This window comes from Ursus arctos, unplaced genomic scaffold (genome assembly GCF_023065955.2).
Source record: "Ursus arctos isolate Adak ecotype North America unplaced genomic scaffold, UrsArc2.0 scaffold_3, whole genome shotgun sequence".
NCBI lineage: Eukaryota > Metazoa > Chordata > Mammalia > Carnivora > Ursidae > Ursus > Ursus arctos.
This window is the reverse complement of record NW_026622985.1, coordinates 29,305,161-29,326,850: the sequence shown is the minus strand read 5'-3', so window position 1 is coordinate 29,326,850 and position 21,690 is coordinate 29,305,161. Positions and strand designations below refer to the sequence as shown.

Genomic DNA, 21,690 nt, shown 5'->3' with positions numbered 1-21,690 from the left:
CAGACTCCTGCCTAGTTTGGCAAATGAAGAAATCGAAGCCTGGAGAGTCTAGGAGAATTGGCTGAAGACATATAGCCAGTTAGGGCTTATCCACAATTTGGACCTTGGTCTCCTGACACTCCTTTTGATGTTTGTTTCCCCTATGCCCTGCTGACAATCTAAACCAAAGTAATTAGCCATTAAATAAATATATATTCTATTATATTCTGGTCCGGTGGAACTTGTACCATTGTTTCACTGAGCAAGTAGACTAATTCTGTATTGTAAATCAAAAAGGATTTAAACTTTTAAAATGTTTTTGACACGCAGGACTCATAAGCTGGCTTGCCAGTTTAAAAGTTAATTAGCAAAGCTAATAATAATAATAAAATTTAATTAGCTTTGTTAGAAGAAAGATGTATGAAAAAATTGTAATAAACACTAAGTAACTTGATGATTTTCCTTCACATCCGTCAGGTCTTCTTTTCTGTATTAATTGGGGCTTTTAGTATCGGACAGGCATCTCCAAGCATTGAAGCATTTGCAAACGCAAGAGGAGCAGCTTATGAAATCTTCAAGATAATTGATAACGTAAGTCTGGGCTAGCCATTTATCCGTCTACAAGTTTTTCTAATTAAAAGTTACTTTCTTTATCGCTTTATCCAACTCACCACAAGTGTTACTAAAAATAGCTATTGTAACCTAGTCATCTTCTGAAAATTTTATTCTGTTTAGAAACCAAGCATTGACAGCTATTCGAAGAACGGACATAAACCAGATAATATTAAGGGAAATTTGGAATTCAAAAATGTTCACTTCAGTTACCCGTCGCGAAAAGAAGTTAAGGTACAATGATACATGATTAATCAGTGATTCAACCATGTATTGGATGAAGTTTCTGATACTTTAGTGATTTAAAAATTGCCTGAAGGGCAATTTATATTTATGTATATTTATATTTGTATATTTATAAATGTATATTTAAACCTAGTTTTGACTGGAACTGTCAGTTTGTAGTCCCAGGGTCTGTGTATCGCCCTTACATTTATTTCTCATTTGTTCTGTTAGATCTTGAAGGGCCTCAGCCTGAAGGTTGAGAGCGGGCAGACGGTGGCGCTGGTCGGGAATAGCGGCTGCGGGAAGAGCACGACGGTGCAGCTGTTGCAGAGGCTCTATGACCCCACGGACGGCATGGTGAGGTGGTTCTTGCTGAATGCGATGCTGCAGCGATCAGCAGTTACCCTGGCCCGTCTCACATTCCAAATCTGCAATGCACGGAAATCACGCTTCCTTTTTATTTCAGGTCTGTATTGATGGACAGGACATTAGGACCATAAACGTAAGGCACCTTCGGGAAATTACTGGCGTGGTGAGTCAGGAACCTGTGTTGTTTGCCACCACCATAGCTGAAAACATTCGCTATGGCCGCGAAAATGTCACCATGGAAGAGATCGAGAAAGCCGTCAAGGAAGCCAACGCCTATGACTTTATCATGAAACTCCCTAACGTAAGTCCCTCTCCATCTTTGCCGTGCTAGAGGTTCAAAGACCAGAATGCTGGCCTAATGCAGGAGAAGTTAGGAATCTACTGTACACAAGAGGAAATTCCTAAGAAGAGAAATCAAGATGACTTCAGATTTTAAAGCTCTAGCACCATCAGCTCGTACTAGGCATATTTGTAAAAATTGGGGTTGGTTATTGCTGAGTTTTAAGGAACTGGATCCTTTGTGGGTTGTTTATGGGATTACTTCCCATCTTAAAATGTAGGTGACATAGTTTGTTCTTTTGCTAACCGCCCCTCCCCCTTTATTTTCTATGTTGCAGAAATTTGACACCCTGGTTGGAGAGAGGGGCGCCCAGCTGAGCGGCGGACAGAAGCAAAGAATCGCCATTGCTCGGGCCCTGGTTCGCAACCCCAAGATCCTCCTGCTGGACGAGGCCACGTCAGCCCTGGACACTGAAAGTGAAGCAGTAGTTCAGGTGGCCCTGGATAAGGTCTGTGAACCTCAATTTACACCAACCTAATTTGTAAGCATAAGGATATCCCACTGTTAATTCTTCTCAAAAATTATTTTTTAAAAAGGACATTTCTGATGATTCCTAAAGTGACCCTGTCAAGTATCAAAATCACATCTCCAGTCCTCTTTGGATGTGTTCATTTAATTTCTATTTATTTCTGTTCTTTTTAAGTAGAAATGAATAAACTTTCACTGAAAGATACTTGCAAAACTTTAAAATTAAATGAGAAAGAGAGATACAAATGAAAATTGGTCTTTGTTGTGATCTTGAAAACTTGGCTGTAGAGATAACCCTGTTTAGGTTTCTGTTTTTGCTATTGTCAACAAGAGGAAAATATAATGAAGGTTCACATTTAATTTCCAAAACATTAAATACCTATGAGAAATGGGAAACCTCTTGTCCTCAGGAAAGGGGCAGAGAACTGATGATCTTGGAAACTTACCTGGGCTGTGAAATGTCCTTGAAGTCAACAGAGTTTGACCTTCCTGCAATCCTTGAGTTCACATGACTCATTCACCAAATCAGATTTGAGTACTTACACTGAGCTAGGCGCTGTTTGCTTGGTCTCTGGTATGTATTGGTAACCAGCCTAGCTCTGTGAGGACAGGGAATATGAAGACCTCTTTTTTAGTTTTTATTTAAATTCCAGTTCATTAACAAACAGTATAATATTAGTTTCAGGTGTACAATATAGTGATTCAACACTTTCATACATCACCTGGTGTTCATCACAACAAGTGTGCTCCTTAATACACATCACCTGTTTCACCCATCCTCCCACCCACCTCCCCTCTGGTAACCATCAGTTAGTTCTCTAGTTAACAATCTGTTTCTTGGTTTGCTTCCCTCTTTGTTTTCCCTCTGCTTATTTGTTTTGTTTCTTAAATTCCACATATGAGTGAAATACAGTATTTGTCTTTCTCTGACTGACTTATTTCACTTAGCATAATACACTCTAGCTCCATCCACGTCATTGCAAATGGCAAGATTTCATTCTTTTTATGGCTGAGTAATATTCTTTTGTATACCTGTACCACCTCTTCTCTATCCATTCATCAGTTGATGGACACTTGGGCTGTTTCCATAGTTTGGCTATCGTTGATAATGCTGCTATAAACACTGGGGGGCATGTATCCCTTTGAATTAATATTTTTGTATCCTTTGGGTCAATACCTAGTAGTGCAGTGGCTGGGTCATAGTGTAGTTCCATTTTTAACTTTTTGAGGAAGTTCCATACTGTCTTCCACAGTGACTGCACCAGTTTGCATTCCCACCAGCAGTGCACAAGTGTTCCTTTTTCTCCACATCCTCACCAACACCTGTCCTTTCTTGTGTTGTTGATTTTAGCCATTCTGACAGGTGTGAGGTGATATCACACTGTAGTTTTGTAATTCCCTGATGATGAGTGATGTTGAGCAGCTTTTCATGTGTCTACTGGTCATCTGTATGTCTTCTTTGGAAAAATGTCTATTCGTATCTTCTGCCCATTTTTTATTGGATTATTCATTTTCTGAGTATTGAGTTTTATAATTCTTTATATATTTTGGATACTAACCCTTTATCAGATATGTGATTTGCAAATACCTTCTACCATTCAGTAGGTTGCCTTTTAGTTTTAGTTGATTATTTCCCTCACTGTGCAGAAGTTTTTATTTTGATCAAGTCTTAGTAGTTTATTTTTGCTTTTGTTTCCCTTGCCTGAGGAGACATATCTAGGAAAAAATTTCTATAGCTGATGTTAAAGAGGTTTACTACCTTTGTTTTCCTCTAGGATTTTTATGATTTCAGTTCTCAAATTTAGGTATTTAATCCATTTTGAATTTATTTTTGCGTCTGGTATAAGAAAGTGGTCCAGCTTGATTCTTTTGTATGTTGCTATCCAGTTTTCCCAACACTATTTGTTGGAGACTTTTTCCCATGGGATATTCTTTCCTGCTTTGTCAAAGGTTAATTGACCATATAGTTGTGGGTTCATTTCTGACTTGGATGCTTTTAATTTCCTTTTGTTGTCTGATTGCTGAGGCTAGGACTTCCAGTACTATGTTGAACAATAGCGGTGAGAGTGGATATCCATGTCATGTTCCTGACCTTAGGGGAAAAGCTCTCAGTTTTTCCCCATTGAGGATGGTATGAGCTGTGGGTCTTTCATATATGGCTTTTATGATGTTGAAGTGTGTTCCCTCTAAACCTACTTTGTTCAGGGTTTTTATCACAAATGGATGTTTTCCTTTGTCACATGCTTTTTCTATGTCTACTGAAATGAAATGAAATGGTTCTTATCCTTTCTTTTGTTAATGTGTTGTGTTGATTGATTTGAGAATATTGAACAACCCTTGCAACCCAGGAATAAATCTCGATTAATCATGGTGAATGATTTTTTAAATATATTGCTGGATTTGGTTTGCTAGTATTCTATTGAAAAGTTTTGCATTCATGTTCATCAGGGATATTGGTCTATAATTCTCCTTTTTAGTGGAGTCTGTATCTGGTTTTAGTATCAGGGTAATGCTGGCCTCATAGAATGAGTTTGGAAGTTTTCCTTCTGTTTCTGTTATTTTGAAACAGTTTCAGAAGGATGGGTATTAACTCTTCTTTAAATGTTTGGTAGCATTCCCTTGGGAAGCCATCAGGCCCTGGACTCTTGTTTGTTGGGAGATATTTGATGACTGCTTCAATTTCTTTGCTGGTTATGGGTCTGTTCAAGTTTTCTATTTCTTCCTGTTTCAGTTTTGGTAGTTGATGTGTTTCTAGGAATTTTTCCATTTCTTCCAGATTGCCCAATTTGTTGGCATATAGATGCTCATAATATTCTCTTATAATTGTTTGTATTTCTGCGGTGTTGGTTGTGATCTCTCCTCTTTTGTTTGCAATTTTGCTTGGGTCCTTTCTCTTTTCTTTTTGATAAGTCTTGCTAGAGGTTTATCAATTTTGTTGATTTTTTTTCAGAGAACCAGTTCCTGGTTTCATTGACCTATTCTGTTGGGTTTTTTTAGTTTCTATATCATTTATTTCTGCTCTAGTCTTTGTTATTTCCTTCCTTCTGCTGGCTCTAGGATTCATTTGTTGTTGTTTTTCTAGCTTCTTTAGGTGTAAGGTTAGGTTGTTGAGGTAAGCCTGTATTGCTATATACTTCCCTCTAAAACTGCTTTTGCTGTATCCCAAAGGTTTTGGACTGTTTTGTTTTCATTTTCATTTGTTTCCATGAATTTTTTAATTTCCTCTTTGATTTGTTCTTCAGTAGCATGTTCTTTAACCCTTAATGTATTTGTGGTCTTTCCAAATTTTTTCTTGTGGTTGATTACTAGTTTCATTGTGCACTGTTAGAAAAGGTGTATGGTATGATTTCAGTCTTTTTGTATTTGTTGAGGCCTCTTTTGTTGCCCAATATGTGATCTGTTCTAGAGAATATCCCATGTGCCCTTGAAAAATATGTATTCTGCTGTTTTAGGATGGGATGTTCTGAATACATATGTTAAGTCCATCTGGTCCAGTATGTCATTCAAAGCCATTGTTTCCTTGTTGTCTTCTGCATGCATGATCTGTTCATTGATGTAAGTGGGGTGTTAAAGTTCCCCTATTACTATTGTACTATCAATTAGTATCTTTATGTTATTAATTTTTTATATATATTTGGGTGCTCACTTGTTGGGTACATAGATATTTATAGCTGTTATATCTTTTTGCTGGAATGTCTTCTTTATGGTTGTATAATGCCCTTCTTTGTCTCTTTTCACAGTCTTTGTTTTAAAGTCTGGTTTATCCGATATAAGGATTGCTACTCTAGCTTTCTTTTGACATCCATTTGCATGATAAATGTTTTTCCATCCCCTCACTTTCAATCTGTAGGTGTCTTTAGGTCTAAAACGAGTCTCTTGTAGGCAGCATAAAGATGGGTTTTGTATATTTATCCATTCTCATACCCTTTGTCTTTTGATTGAGTGTTTAGTCCATTTACATTAAAATAATTATTGATAGGTATGTATTTATTTTCATTTTATTACTTGCTTTGTCATTGTTTGCAGAGATTTTCTCTAATCCTTTCTTGTCTTTGTCACTTTTGGTCTCTCCTTTGCACTCAAAGAGTCCCCCTTAATATTTCTTGCAGGGCTGGTTTAGTGGTCACAAATTCCTTTAGTTTTGTTTGTCTAGGATATTTTTAATCACTCCTTCTATTCTGAATGGTAGCCTTGGTGGATAGAGTATTTTTGGTTGCACATTTTTCCCATTCAGCACCTTGAATATATAATGCTGCTCCCTTCTGGCTTGCCAAGTTTTTGTTGAGAGATCTACAGCTAGCCTTATGGGTTTTCACTTGTAAGTTAAGGACTTCTTTTGTCTTGTTGCTTTTAAGATTTTTAAAAATCACTGTATTTTGCAAATTTAATTACAATATGTTTTTGTGTGGGCCTGCTTTTGTTGATTTTGATGGGAGTTCTCTGTTCCTTCTGGATCTGGACATCTGTTTCCTTCCCCAGATTAGGGAAGTTCTCTGCTATTGTTTCTTGAAATAAATTTTCTGCCCCCTTTTCTCTCTCTCCTTCTAGGACTCCTATAAAATGAATGTTATTATGTTTGATGAAATCACTGAGTTCCCTCAGTCTATTCTCATGTTCCATAATTTTTCTTTTTCTCTTTTGTTCAGCTTCATTATTTTCCATTATTTTGTCTTCAAGGTCACTAATTCATTCCTCTGCTTCTCCCAGTATGCTGTTCATTGCATCAAACCTGTTTCCAAACTCGTTTATTGCATTCTTCATCTCTAATTCTTTTTTAACTTCTTTATCTCTGTGGTAAGGGTCTCCCTGATGTCTTCTATTCTTTTTTTAAAACTTTAAAAAGCTCAGTGAGTATCCTTATGATTGTTGCTTTAAATTCCCCATCAGGCATGTTACTTATATCTGTTTTGCTTATTTCTCTGGCTGTGGCCTTGATTTGTTCTTTCATTTCAGATAAATTCCTCCATCTTGGCATTTTGTCTAAGTCTCTGCCTTCTTGCTACAAAAACCATTTATGTCTCCTGCTTCTGGAAAATAATGGCTTTATGAAGAAGAGGTCATACACTACCCAGGACCTGGTCCTTCAGGGAGTGTCTCTGATGTGTGCTGCATGTACTCTGCTGTTGCATTTTGGCCGCTCTATCCTTCGGGCCAGTCCTTTGCAGAGGCTCTTCTTGCCTGCTGTAGGCATTGTTTGGTCCCTGGCCTGAATGTGGCATGTTTTAACTAGGTGTGCTCTGGTCTGCTTGCAAAACGAGACCTCACACCAACTCCATCAGAACTGAGACCCTGTAGCACTCTCTGGTTGGGAGAGGTGGAGTAGGCAGGGGTTTGTGCTGGTTTTCTGGAGGAGGAGTTCACCATGCTCAGACTGAGGCAAGCCTGACTTAGAAGGGCAGTCCTGCCAGAGCACAGGAGGGTGGGGCTTGGTTTAAGCAAGTTAGGCAGCCATTGTCTGAGCTGAGCTGCTTTCCTCAGGTGGCTGGCTTTGTGTTTATGCTGAGAGGTAGGGAAGGGAAGTGGTGCCAGCCAGCTCCTTTGTTCCCAACGAGGTATCTCCTCAAAGACTGCCTCTCAGGAAAGCACTTCTAGAATACAGAGTAATCTCCCTACTGTGTGCCCCAGACATTTTTCAGATTGCTGTTTTCACACTGTCTTAGACTTCTTTGCCTGCCTTCTCTCCGGTAGCAGTGAAGTGCCCTCCTGGCTTTATCCCATCTAAGCCTGCTGAACTTTAAAACTTCAGGCTTTAGAGATGTGGTGCAGGCAGGGGCTTGTGCTGGTCTTCTGGGGGAAGGGGTTCACCACACTGGGACTGAGGGAAGCTTGACTGAAAAGGGCATCCCCGCCAGAGCACAGGAGCTTGATGTAAGTTAGGCAGCCTGTGTTAGCAGTGCACTGCTTCTTGCAGGTGGCTCTGTGTTTATGCCAAGATCAGGGGAGGGAAATGGCACCAGCCATCTCCTGTTCCCCGAATGGAGTCTCTGTGAACACTGCCTCTTGGGGATGCACTTTGTGAAGAGTGAATAATATCCCCCCAGTGTACCCCAAGCATTTTTCAGATCACTACTTCCACACTATCTCCTCCAAGGTTGTTTGTCTGTCTTCTTTCCAGGACCAGTGCAGTGCCCTCCAAGCTTTATCATAGCCAACTCCACTGACCTTTAAAACTCCAGGCTTTAAGCCCCGGTGGTTGCAAGAACTCACAAAATTCAGTCCATCTTGTTTTCCAAGCCAATGGCTTTCGGGAAACATTCTCCTTGTGCAATCCCTGTGTGTTCCTCTCCGCCCCCCACCATCTCTCTCACATGCGCACATGCCTTTTTCTGCAACCATTACTCCCTCTTCACTGCAGCACTTGTGATCTGTTTCCCCCTAAGTCACATCTCCTCACTTCCGACCTTCTTAATGGGGCCTCTTCTCTCTCCTTAGTTGTGGAGTTTGTTCTGTCAGTCTTTAGGTTGATTTCTGGGATATCTAGGATGATATGACAGTTATCTAGCTGTGTTTGTGGGAAAAGGTGAACCTAGGGTCTTCCTACTCCACCACCATCTTCCTCTCCTAGGAGTAGAATTCAAAGTAGAATTCAAAGTTGAATTCTCACAGTAGAATTCAAAGATGAACTCATATTTGTTCCAGCTCTCCCCTTCTCTAATAACAAAACAACACTACTGGATGTTCCTTTAAACATCCTGTCAATGTGTTCAATAGGAGGGAAAAGCAAGTTACTAAAAATTGAGTGAACCAAAATAGAGGTAGGTGGGATAGTGGCTGCTATTTCCCCTTTCACTTTGGTTATCTGTAATTTTACGTCTGTGTTTTTCTTATTATTCTATAATGAAAGTATGTATTAAATTATAAATTAAAATGATTTAAAAAATACTTTTGCATTAAAAATACTTTTCCTTGAGGAACACCTGGGTGGCTCAGTTGGTTGAGCGTCTGACTCTTGATTTCAGCTCTGGTCACAATCTCGGAATCGTGAGATTGAGCCTCGTGTAGGGCTCTGCACTGGGCATGGAGTATACTTAAGATTCTCTCTCCCTCTCCCTCTGCCCTTCCCCTCTTCTCCACCCCCCAAAAATACATTAACTATTAAAAAAGTACTTTTCCTTTAGAATGTAAATTTTGGAGGGAGAATTCCACATGCCCCCTTTTCTTAAAAACACCTGAAGAATTGATCCATTATCTTCTCTACCTTCTAGTTGCTACCACCTAATTTTTCTACATGTATTGCTTTTTCCCGTCAGAGTTTTCCACTTGTCTTTTTTATATTGATCCTAATACCTCTTGTTGTTAGTTTGAGGATTTTATTGCTAGTTCCTGGAGAGAGATACAAAGTCACAAAAGTCATAAGCCTTGGGGAAAGTTACAGAGGTGAAAGAAATCTTAGACAAGTTCTGGTTCCATATTAACTCTGTTAACTTCTGTTTCATATTAAACAAAAATGACACTGGGCATTTAAAAACATTTGCATAGCTCTTCAGTTTTTCTGTAATGCTTCTACCTAGGAATAAGTAACATTTATTAGATACTTACTGTATATATATCACAATGCTTTGTGTACATTATATTATTTGGTCATCACAACTACTTGAAGAATAGAGTACTAATATTATCTCCATTTTATATGTGAATAAACTGAGCTTCACACAGGGTAAAAGATTTGGATAAAATTGTGGAATTCGTAAATGTCAGAGCTACGATTTGAGTTCAGATCAATGTGGCACTGAAGACTGGACTTTGCTGCCTCACACTGATTGCCCATCTTAATCATCCAGAAGTTCTGTGAGATGGGATGCTAGGCGTCCCCAGACCAGTGCTGTCTAGTCTGTACTAATACCACACACTGGCCTGGGTCTGCTCTGATTGGCCAGGGCTTGGACTGCAGCATTTTTTACTTCGTATAAGCCCCTGATTATTATTGTAAACTTGGGCTGATAGAGGTTAAGTAAAATTCTCAGAAGCTTACCTAATATTGATATGTGACTATCATATTTGTGTTAATATTTATTATAATAAAACATTATTTTAAACTGTTATCAATTGACTATATATTTATTAAAGCCGATATAGCTTAGATGGTTTTTATAATATCCAAGGCATTGGCATTCAATAAATATAAATTGAATGAATTTTTGCCTGTAATCGTTCATGTATTCAAAAACCTCATTTTTCTCTCTTTAGGCCAGGAAAGGCCGGACCACCATTGTGATAGCTCATCGTTTGTCTACAGTTCGTAATGCTGATGTCATCGCTGGCTTTGATGATGGAGTCATTGTGGAGAAAGGAAGTCATGATGAACTCATGAGAGAGAAAGGCATTTACTTCAAGCTTGTCACAATGCAGGTATAGTCCAGCTCTAGAGTTTTCATGCAGTAATTTAGGGACAAACTGATTTTGTGTATTTAGAACTACAAATAAACATTACTTGACTTGATAATCTTGATAGGCAAGAAAAATACTTGGGGAATTCAGACCAGGTTTTTCTTCCCATTTAAAAAGAGGGAAAATAAAGAAGGGTAATTAGAGAAAATTAAAACTTTAAAAAGGTTTAAAGGTAATCTATCCACTGTAATAGCCACTAGTCTCATGTGGCTCTTGAACACTTCAGTGGCAATTACTCTGAATTGAAAATGTATTCCAGATTCCAAAGACGTGGTACAAAAGAAGAATGCAAACTATCTCACTAAGTTTTGACAATGATTACATGTTGAAATGCTAATATCTTGGATACATTAGGTTAAATAAAATGCAGAGTAAAAATGGATTTATCTCTCGCATTTTTTAACATGGCTACTGAGAAAATTTTAAATGACAGACGTGGGTCACAGAATGGTGTGCACCATATTTCCATCGATAGCACTAGCCCAAAGCAAATATTATTGAGCCCCAAACACCCACAAAAAGGAGATGACAAGGTAAGATACAAGGAAAAGATGTCATGTTATTTCAGTATATTCAGCGGCAGTCCCCCTTCAGTGATTTTAATTTTCAAATAGATCACACATTTACACACTACTCCCCCAGTAGCAGTTTAACTTTATCCTTTCCTACAATGATGTAAATTACCACTTTCCTTGATAGCTGATGTTTGGCAATTAATTTTCACTTGTTTTCTGAGCCTAACCTGCTTATGCTTATTTCTTGTTTATTTTAGACAAGTGGAAATGAAATTGAATTAGAAAATGGAACTGGTGAATCCAAAAGTGAAATTGATGCCTTGGAAATGTCTCCAAAGGATTCAGGATCCAGTTTAATAAGAAGAAGATCAACCCGCAAGAGTATACATGCCCCACAAGGCCAGGACAGAAAGCTTGGTACAAAAGAGGACTTGGTACGGAGAGGATGTAGAGTTATGCCTTCAGCCCTCCCTCTGGGCTAGCATTGGGGTGGCAGGAGTAGGAGCAAAAGTTATCCAGAATTCTCCTGTCCTATTCCCAAAACGTTCCACAAACCAAAATCTCAACATTTTAGGCTCAGAAATTTATGAATGAGAATTTATAAGACAATTTTAGAATTAGAATTTATAATGTAAAGATATTCTTTTTTTAAGAGACTTATTTATTCCTTTGAGAGTGAGTGCATGAAAGGTAGGGGTGGGGGAAGGGGGAAGACAGAGGGAGAGGGAGAAGAGACTCCCTGCTGAGCACAGAGCCTGACACAGGGCTTGATCTCAAGACCCTGAGATCATGACCTGAGCTGAAATCAAGAGTTGGATGCTTAACTGACTGAGCCACCCAGGCACCTCTATATTATAAAGAGATTCTAATGGGGACATTTCTGTTCTTTTATCCCTACTTGTAAATTTTCTAAATGTCTGGTAAGTGTTAAATGTTTGTGAAAACATCATTTATTTCTTAAAATATATAGGAGCAATATAATAGAATCTGTCAGCACTTTTTAAAAAATTAAATAGCCATCAGTTCATAAGAAAACAGGAATAAGATATCTTCATTTAGAAATTTTGGTACAGGGGTGCCTGGGTGGCTCAGTCAGTTAGGCTTCTGCCTTCAGCTCAGGTCATGATCCCAGGGTCCTGGGATCGAGCCCCACACTGGGCTTTCTGCTCAGCAAGGGAGTCTGCTTCTCCCTCTCCCTCTGCTCCTGCTTGTGTTCTCTCTCTCTCAAATAAATATATAAATGAAATATTTTTTAAAAATTTTGGTACATATTGAAGGACTGTGCATCATTAAATTGATAAAAAGTATCAGTTCTTTTTCTAACTAGCCTGTTGTAATATTTTGCTTTCCAGGATGAAAATGTACCTCCAGTTTCCTTCTGGAGGATTCTGAAGCTGAATATAACTGAATGGCCTTATTTCGTGGTTGGTATATTTTGTGCTATTATAAATGGAGGCCTGCAACCAGCATTTTCAGTCATATTTTCAAGGATTATAGGGGTAAGTGTTTATGTTCATTTTTTGGATTTACCTGTGAGTCCTGAGTAAAGACTGAGCTGTTTCTATTTGTAGCTGTATACATAAGCCACAAAAAATATTGTACCTTCATATGAAACTCAGCAACTTGAAGGTGTAAGTCTGGTTTGGGATAGGAAAGCTAATTTTTCAATCTTCCTTTGTCCTTGCAGTTAGTTGTTCTCTTAGGGCCCAGGTTCCTGAAATAGTCCATGAACCTGACCTGATGAGAGTCTCTGCTGTCACTGGGCTCTGAGTAAACGTATGAGAAGTCCTATCACTGGCGTTCAGAGAGGGTTCATGGTGTGTTTGCCAGACTGGCTTGAGCCAGAGCTGTTGTGTGACATACACACTTGTTGGGATGTGAGCAGGTCTGGCATGCTGCCTCTGGGGGACGCCCATCCCACTTTTTAAGATGGAAACAAAAAGGAACAGATTCTGAAAGGTTGACATGTGTTGATCGTACCTGCTTTCAATGATGGCATTTTTATCAGTAAAGCTACCACCAAGGCAGGAATGCTCTCTGTTTCGCGGTAGATGTTTGAATATCACGTTGAGGGTACCCTTGCCATAACAGCTGAAAACATTATGGAGAAAGAAGTTGCTTGCTCCATGGAAGAGGCCAAACGTTAACTTTTGATGTACCAAAAAATACATTAATAGGCAGGTCTCCCCATGCCTGGCTAACTGATTTCTCTTTGGTATTCGTATGTTCAGTGTATTCATTCAAGAACTATGTTTGCAGTGACTGCTGTGTGCCACATACTGTTTCAGGTGGTTAAAAAAAAAAGAAAAGAAAAGAAAATGCCAAGAAGGAGATAAAGTGTCTGATAGCATGGAGCATATGTTCTAGGACAGGGGTTAGCAGACTTTTTCTATGAAGGGTAAGAGAGTAAACAGTTTAGATTTTGAGCGCCATCTGGTCTCTGTTGCAAGTACTTAGCTCTACTGCTGTAGTGTTGAAGTGCCCATAGTGCAGAAACAAATGAACATGGCACTATTCCATTAAAGCTTCGTATAAACATTTGGCTGGTGGTCCACAGGGAACTGATTACTGGTCTAGCATTTGTTGTACAGGCAGTGAAGTGGACAGTGGCATCATCAGAAAAAAAAAATTGGGAGTGGACTAGTCAGGAATGGGTTTGGCTGTGTGTTGCAAAAACTCAACCTAAGGATTTTATATTTTCTTCGTTCCTCATGGAACAGTAAGTCTGGAAGCAAGTGACTCAGGGTTAGCACACTGACTCCTAGATATTGGTTAGGCAACCAGTCTTCTGCCTCATTGAAGGTTTGTAACACAGGGTTTAAGGTTTTGGGCTCTGAGTTAGATTGCCTGGGTTTAAATCTTGGGGTCATCACTTGCAGGCTGTGTTACTTTGAACGAGTTAATTAACCTCTCTGTGCCTCTGTGTAAACTGGTGATGATAATGAATGTTAGGAGGTGATTGTGAGGATAAAAGGAATGGTATACATGAATTTGTATAGAATAGTATCTATCACAGAATAAGAGCTCACTGATTGTTAGCTATTTTTGGGTGGAATAACCAAGAAAAATGAATTTTATCTCCTCCAAAGGGCTTTTTTCCCCCCCTGTATAGAGGATAAAGTTTACTGGGTTGGGTTAGGAATGTAGTTCTGTTATAAGACAAATTTGGCCCACTGTGAAGGGAGTTGTTTTCTCTCCCTGTGAAGTAGTTATTTTCTGTGTTCTCTAAGCCCAAGACATCCTGTTAGCCTTTTTACCATCTCTGGAAAGGTCTCCACGTGTGGTGCCAGGTCAGCTGGCTTTCTAACAGGCCGTCCTACAAAAGGAGATGGCTCAAGGAGGCTCCCTTCTTACAGAGGGCCTGGGCTGAGTGAATGACTACCTCTCTCTGGTTTACCAAAGCAGCATCGGCAGATTTGTCTCCAGCTTGATGTGTCCAAATTGTAAAATAACAAATTGCCATACAATGTAGTTTCCCACCAAAGGGGAACCGTATTCATTCTCATTTCTATTTTACATAGCTGGTGTGGCCTCGTGGCACTCATTACTCCAAGAAGGAGTGTACGCAGAAAAAGTATTGGGTCCCTTTAGGAACAATAGACCCATTCTTGGCCCTTAAGGAAGGTAAAGTTCGCACACCTTTAGGTTTGGCTTTAGGGAAACCAGCCCTGACTTCCGTCATACTATGCCTATCTTGACCCCCAAATATTGTGCTTGATGGAAAATGGGTCAGACCCAGAATGACGTCCTTAGTCTTTAAACTGAAAACCTTTCAATATTTTCTCAACAGATTTTTACGAGAGATGGGGATCCTGAAACAAAACGACAGAATAGTAATATGTTTTCTTTATTGTTTCTAGTCCTTGGAATTATTTCTTTTATTACATTTTTCCTCCAGGTAAGTGTCTGCATTTTCACTTTATTCATTTTGGGGAATGCATTGTTATTCAGCTGGGGAAATTTCTAGACATTTATGTAATTTGCTCTATTAGCTGGACTATTAGCAACCAACTTTCTTTGACATATTTAAAACAAAAATATTTTGGGGCACTTGAGTGGCTCAGTCAGTGAAGCATCTGACTCTTGATTTTAGCTCAGGGTTATGGGATCAAGCCCCAAGTCTGGTTCTGTGCTGGGCATGGAACCTGCTTGATTCTCCCTCTCTCCCTTTGCCTCTGCCCCTTCACCCCACTCACACACACACTCTCTTTGTCTCTCTTTCTCTCTCTCTCTCAAAAATACATACATACTTACATAAAATTTTAAAAGTAAAAATATTTTAAAACAAAGATGTTTTGCTTCCACTGGAGCACTTGCTTACCTTCTCTCCGTCATCTCCCCCAAATGAAATATTAATGAAATCAGAGGGAAGTGGGTGTTTGATCTAATATGATGACTAGAAATGAAAGCTGGGGACTCAAAAATGGAATTCAGGGGAACCCTGGGCTTAAGTTTGGATATAAGTACTGTCAGTGAGTTTAAATACTCAAAATGTCTTAGTATGTCCTGAAAACCCGATAAGCACATCACACTGATTTAAAAAATGTTTGAAGAGTTTATCATTCACCTTTTGCTAAAGGAGAAAGAACCTTTCTCAATAATGGAAGAATGTCAGTCTCACAGCCTTAAACTGTAGACCCTTTTGTGAAGAGTCATATTTTACAGCTGCACACCGTTTGGCTGGAACAGAACTGCAAAGAAGTTAAGCGCTATAAAAGTTTAGTAAGGTCAGGCAGCGTTGGTTTTGGTGTTAGACTTTGGTTTGAGTGTGATTTGCATCAGTTCCTAATTTTGCGGTTTTGGGCAAATAAATAATTTAAGCCTCAAATTCCTCATCTGTGAAATAGGGACATTAGTACCTTCCTCTTGATGAATAAAATAAATAATGTGACCTGTGTCACGGGCCCTCTCCATCACTGGAGAGGAGCATTGGAGCACGCGGCCGGGCAGCTGTCTGGCGGAGCCCGGCGGAACCTCGGAGCCAGGCTGCGGAGCAGCACCGTGTGACTGCGCATGCCCGGAGCCCTCTGCTGCCCTGGGCGGTCATGTCCCCACAGGCGAGGGAGATTTGAATTGGTTTGGCAAAGGCAGCGAAAGCAGTACCTTTGTAACATGGTGATGCTCGGGGAGATAGGAGCCTGACTTGCCTGGTAAAACCGAGTGGAAACAAAGGCTCTAAATTACAGGATCTCAAAACTGTAGAGATGGCAGAGTGGCCAACAACGTTAGAATGGCCGACCCCTCATTTAGAAACAAAAGGAGGGAGCTCCGTGGGTAATAAAATCTCAGGCTCTGGGTTCCCATTCTTGTCAGGATTCTCATAGACCCAGATTCAGGTTCACCTCTGCCACCTTATAATTGGGTCCTCTGGCAACTAAACCTCAGTTCTTTTGTAAAGTGGTGATTATACAGTTGTCGTAAGAATGACATTCTTCCATCACTAAAAAGGTTGTCCTCTGTGTACATATATACCTATATGTATACGTATTGATGTACTTTATATAAAGTATGGTGTCAGAATAAGCACTCAACAACAGCTAGGTCTCAACAAAAATAACAGCAATTCCTGTAGTGAGCAAGATATTTCCCATTTCATTCAGTCTGGTACAGAAACCTTAATCTGGCCATTTCTAAGTAAATTAAATTGCTTTAGTAATTTCAGGCTTTAATTCAGGGAATCTAGGATTTCTCCCTTTCCTCCTTCTCCTGGATCAGTGTCTGTTGGCAGAGGGGTGCAGGGGGATGGTCTGTGGACATAATGTACCTGCCGGCTTCATGCTGGCACCTGGTAGGGCCTGCGGCCTTCAGTTACATGGTCCCACCTGGCTGTCCCCCTTTATCAGACCCATTCAGAAGAATTGGCTCTTTCTTCACTTGTGCTCTTTGCCTGTGTTTCTTCTCTCTCTCAGTAATGTCCACACACTAGTTGGGGGCACAAAAGAGATATAACTGCCCTTTCCATATCTTTGATTCTGCAGGGAATTGGGCTGTTATTAGGGCCTCTCCTCTTCTGATGCACCATGGGCCATTTCCTCTCTGCTTTCCCCACGCCATTGTGTGGTGGGCCTTATCCGTAGGCTGCCACTTCCTGGAGCTCCAGAAAGATGAGGAGCACTGCTTCTCCCTAGTCCTGTATCCCCAAACCCATTGGGATGAGGTTTCTGTTACCCTTCTTCCGCATATGTGACCCCCCATGATAGCACACTCACTTCGGACTCTTTATTTCCTGGAGTAACTCCTCTCTCCTCCCAGAAACAAAAAGTTAGATCCTTGGGGGAAGGGAAGGGGCAGAGCAGAAAATTCTCTCTTGGTCAGCCTTCTTCCCTGGCCTATTTTGCTCCTAGACTTTGGCTTTTTTTAACTTGGAAACTAGGAATTTGGTGTCTTTGTTCTCTGCATCCTTTATTGCTGGGGTGGCTGGATATTTCTGTTTCCCCAGATGACACTTCAGGTCCTGATATATATCTTAGCAGTATCCCTTTGGCATTCTCAAAGTGTCCCATCCAAAGTGGTTTGGATGATATGTAACAGACCCGCCCTGCTTCCAGTGCCCCTGCCTTGGAAACAACTTGAACTTCCTGGGTGATAGACCCTGGCTCACTGAGAGAAATAAGCAGGCATAGGAGTAGAGACGAAGAAACACATTGACTAATAAATCCTGATCAGCCTGCCAGGAACGGGGGAATGGCAATGATGATTTCAAAACGGGGCTATCCTGGCCGCGCTGCCAGTGTGGCTATGCACCATGGTACCCAGTGACCGAAACACAGCCCAGCCTGACGTTGGGCTTTCTGACCTCGTGTCCTCTCAGCAGTGACCAATCCGGCCTCCCTCTTCTGTATAATCAGTGGCTGGGGCTCTGACAAGTCTCCTTCCTTGTGGCGTGTTCACATTCACAGGGCTTCACGTTTGGCAAAGCCGGGGAGATCCTCACCAAGCGCCTCCGATACATGGTTTTCAGGTCGATGCTGAGACAGGTATGTGTGTTGAGGACTGCACCTGGGCTGTGCGGAGCTCCCTCCTCGCGCCCGTGCAGTGCCAGTGTGGTCAGGTTACTCAGCCTCTGTGGTGCTCTTCCCTCCGTCTCCCCTCACAGATGTGATTGGACCCCCCAGCTCTGGCTCAGAGCCCTGCTGTCTGTCCACTGTGGGCAGGACGAGGGATAGGATCGCCCCTGACAGTCCCCAGAGCAGGTTCAGCCCCAGCCTTTGTCGTGGCAGCTGGAGGTGGAGGAGGCAGCACCCCTCATCCCTTTTCTCTCTTTCTTTCCTTCTTTCCCCTGGGACACCCAAGACATTTATGTTTCTTCCCACTAAGAGATGCCACCTGAAACCTGTGTTTCCACAAATCAGAATGTATCCGCACTGCCCAGGTTCTTTGCTGCAGTTAGATCGATACAGTAACTGATGCCAGTAGTGTAACAAGCGGCTGGAATGCCTCTTCCATTTCAAACCTTCAAAACCCTAACAGGCAGATGTGAATGTTTTCTTAGGGGAAGGGGGAGGGAGCTTCTGGGAATGTCACCCAAAGCAGCCCAGTTCAAAGAGAAAGTTTCTTTTACAGCCCCTAACATTTTGTATGTGATTTTATAATTCTTCCTTGTAAAATCACTGGTCACTCGCCAGTGAATAAAATGAGGCTCCAGAGGGACGCCTGGGACGCGCCAGGAGTGCTGGAAGCCTAGCTGAGAAGCATCGGTTTGCCGTGTTAGGGTTTCTAGATGACATTCACATTTTCTTGGCTGTCTTCGGTTCCTCCAGCCTTTCCCACCTGTGCCACCATGACTTTAAAAAAAAAAGCATATTTGTGGGAATTGCTAGCCAGTAACTCACAGAGCCAGGACTGACTTGAATGAGTAACAGAGCACTATTTGATGGGGACCCTGTCCTAGGACTTTGAGTGAAACCGTATTTATAACTGAGATTCCATTTAGGATCGAGGCTGATCTTGGTCCAGAGCCAAATGCCCCATTACCCTCCCAGCCCCCAGGCCGACTCCTGGGTCCATTATACTTTGGAAGCAGAGCTGATGGTTTGTGTAATGCCCTTTCCATAAATTACTAAGTCTGGCAAATACATATTAAGGACCTTCTGCTTCAGAGCCATAATATGCAGTATTGTCAGGCATTCAAACCTCAACAGTCCCTGTCTTCAAGGGAGTTATGTGCCAGTGGTAGAGGCACTTAAACAAAGCAATTTTAAAAAGCAAAGTGATACATGCCATAACTTGTAACACTATTTTCTTAAATATTTGGGGGAAAAAATGATACATATTGCTTTAAGTGCAAATCACCAGTACAGGTAACAGGACCATAGTTATTGTGGATATAAATTCGTACTTCAAACTCACAATATTTTCAGTACTTACATATTTAAAAAGTTAAATGGACAAATGGCCAACAGACACATGAAAAAATGCTCCACATCACTCGGCATCAAGGAAATACAAATCAAAACCACAATGAGATACCACCTCACACCAGTTAGAATGGCTAAAATTAAGTCAGGAAACAACAAATGTTGGTGAGGATGTGGAGAAAGGGGAACCCTCTTACATTGTTGGTGGGAATGCAAGCTGGTGCAGCCACTCTGGAAAACAGTGTGGAGGTTCCTCAAAAAGTTAAAAATAGAGCTACCAGGCACCTGCGTGGCTCAGTCATTAAGCATCTGCCTTTGGCTCAGGTCATGATCCCAGGGTCCTGGGATCGAGCCCCACATCAGGCTCCCTGCTCAGCGGGAAGCCTGCTTCTCCCTCTCCCACTCCCCCTGCTTGTGTTCCCTCTCTCGCTGTCTCTCTCTCTGTCAAATAAATAAATAACATCTTAAAAAAAAAGTCATCTTAAAAAAAAAAATAGAGCTACTCTATGACCCAGCAATTGCACTACTGGGTATTTACCCAAAAGATACTAACATAGTGATCTGAAGGGGCACCTGCACCCCAATGTTCATAGCAGTAATGTTCACAATAACCAAACTATGGAAAGAGCCCAGATGTCCATCAACAGATGAATTATCCGGATAAAGAAGATGTGGTGTGCGTATTTATATATATATGGAATATTACTCAACCATCAAAAAAATGAAATCTTGCCATTTGCAAAGACATGGATGGAACAGAGGGTATAATGCTAAGTGAAATAAGTCAATCAGAGAAACCCAATTATCATATCATTCACTTATATGTGGAATTTAAGACATAAGACCAGATCATGGGGAAGGAGAGGGAAAATAAGAGGAAATCAGAGAGGGAGGCAAACCATGAGAGACTCTTAACTATAAGAAACAAACTGAGGGTTTGTTGGAGGAGAGAGGTAACTGGGTGATTGACATTAAGGAGAAAACGTGATGTAATGAGCACTGGGTATTACATATGACTGATGAATCACTGAACTCTACTTCTGAAACTAATACACGATATGTTAATTAATTGATTTTAAATAAAATTAAATTTAAAAAATGAAAAATAAAAGGTAAATGGCTTTACCAAAAAATCCTATTTTATGTTAATCTTAAATTTTAATCTAGATTTCTTTTGTTGATTTTTTTTAAACCCAATTCATTTTTTCTGCCCTGAACTACATTATCTAAACTGCCTATTCAGCCTCTCTATTTGGATGTCTAAGTAGGGGCACCTGCCTTTGGCTCAGGCCCTGATCCCAGGGTCCTGAGATCAAGCTCCGCTTCAGGCTCCCTGCTGGGCGGGAGGCCTCCTTCTCCCTCTCTCACTCCCCCTGCTTGTGTTCCCTCTCTCACTGTCTCTCTGTCAAATAAATAAATGAAATCTTTAAAAAATAAATAAAATGGATGTCTAAGTAGTAGGCACTCAAAAAATTATTTTGACAAATGAAATTATTTATGTGTTTGTCTATTAAGTCCCTTTCTTGTCTATTGAATGTCAAATTCTGAGTGCTAACTGCAAGGGATGTAAGTGATAACCAGCCTGACCCTGTCCTTGCCTTCGGAGCCAAGGATCTCCTAAATAGAGCTTTAAGATAATAAAATCATTTTCTGTGCCACAGGATGTGAGCTGGTTTGATGACCCTAAAAATACCACCGGAGCATTGACAACCAGGCTTGCCAATGATGCTGCTCAAGTTAAAGGGGTATGTGCCTCCTTTCTGCTCATTTTGGTCTTAATTGGCCATTTTGGATCTCAGCATGAAATTAATTTTCCCATTATAGGTGTTCTCATTATCATCAAAATATTGGATATATATTTAGCACAATAAATCATGTGCCTCAGAGCAAAAATGTTAACTATTTAAACATTGTATACTGTATAGTGTATATATAATTTACAAGCATTCTTTTGTTATTTACTAGTTAGTCATGCTACTAACAGGATGCTACTAACATGGAAGGATAATTATTTAGAAAAGGAAGTATTTGTTAGCATATCACGCAGGATCAGTCTGTTTTGGGTTCAGCTAATCAACACAAAACTGTCATTGCTACTGAAAAAAAGAATGTGTGTAGTTTCTGTATGAACGTTTAGGAGCACTGCAGTTTAGAAGAGAGGGAAGAAAACTCTAAAAACAGGTTGAGGGGCACTTGGGTGACTCAGTCGGTTAAGTATCAGACTCTTGATTTCGGCTCAGGTCATGATCTCAGAGTCATGAGATCAAGCCCCACATCAGGCTCCTCACTGGGCAGACGTGGAACCTGCTTAAGATTCTCTCTCTCCCTCTCCCTCGGTCCTTCCCTGCCCACCCTGCTTGCATGTATGTGCTCTCTCTCTCAAAAAAAAAAATAACAATAATAAAACTAAAACTAAAAATAAAAACAGGTTGAAAAA

General features: G+C 40.6%; 1 protein-coding gene across 3 annotated transcripts in view; it reads left to right on the top strand.

The window, feature by feature from the left end:
* ABCB1 (ATP binding cassette subfamily B member 1) overlaps nt 1-21,690 on the top strand; it is a 96,897-nt gene that overhangs the window by 47,908 nt on the left and 27,299 nt on the right. For all 3 annotated transcript variants that reach the window (XM_026504913.4, XM_026504905.4, XM_044386258.3), the window contains 11 exons: nt 457-570; nt 715-825; nt 1,048-1,173; nt 1,283-1,486; nt 1,803-1,973; nt 10,181-10,342; nt 11,154-11,330; nt 12,249-12,395; nt 14,687-14,794; nt 17,796-17,873; nt 20,915-20,998. In XM_026504913.4, the coding sequence (XP_026360698.2) occupies nt 457-570; nt 715-825; nt 1,048-1,173; nt 1,283-1,486; nt 1,803-1,973; nt 10,181-10,342; nt 11,154-11,330; nt 12,249-12,395; nt 14,687-14,794; nt 17,796-17,873; nt 20,915-20,998 (1,482 nt within the window). The remainder of the gene's footprint in view (nt 1-456; nt 571-714; nt 826-1,047; nt 1,174-1,282; nt 1,487-1,802; nt 1,974-10,180; nt 10,343-11,153; nt 11,331-12,248; nt 12,396-14,686; nt 14,795-17,795; nt 17,874-20,914; nt 20,999-21,690) is intronic.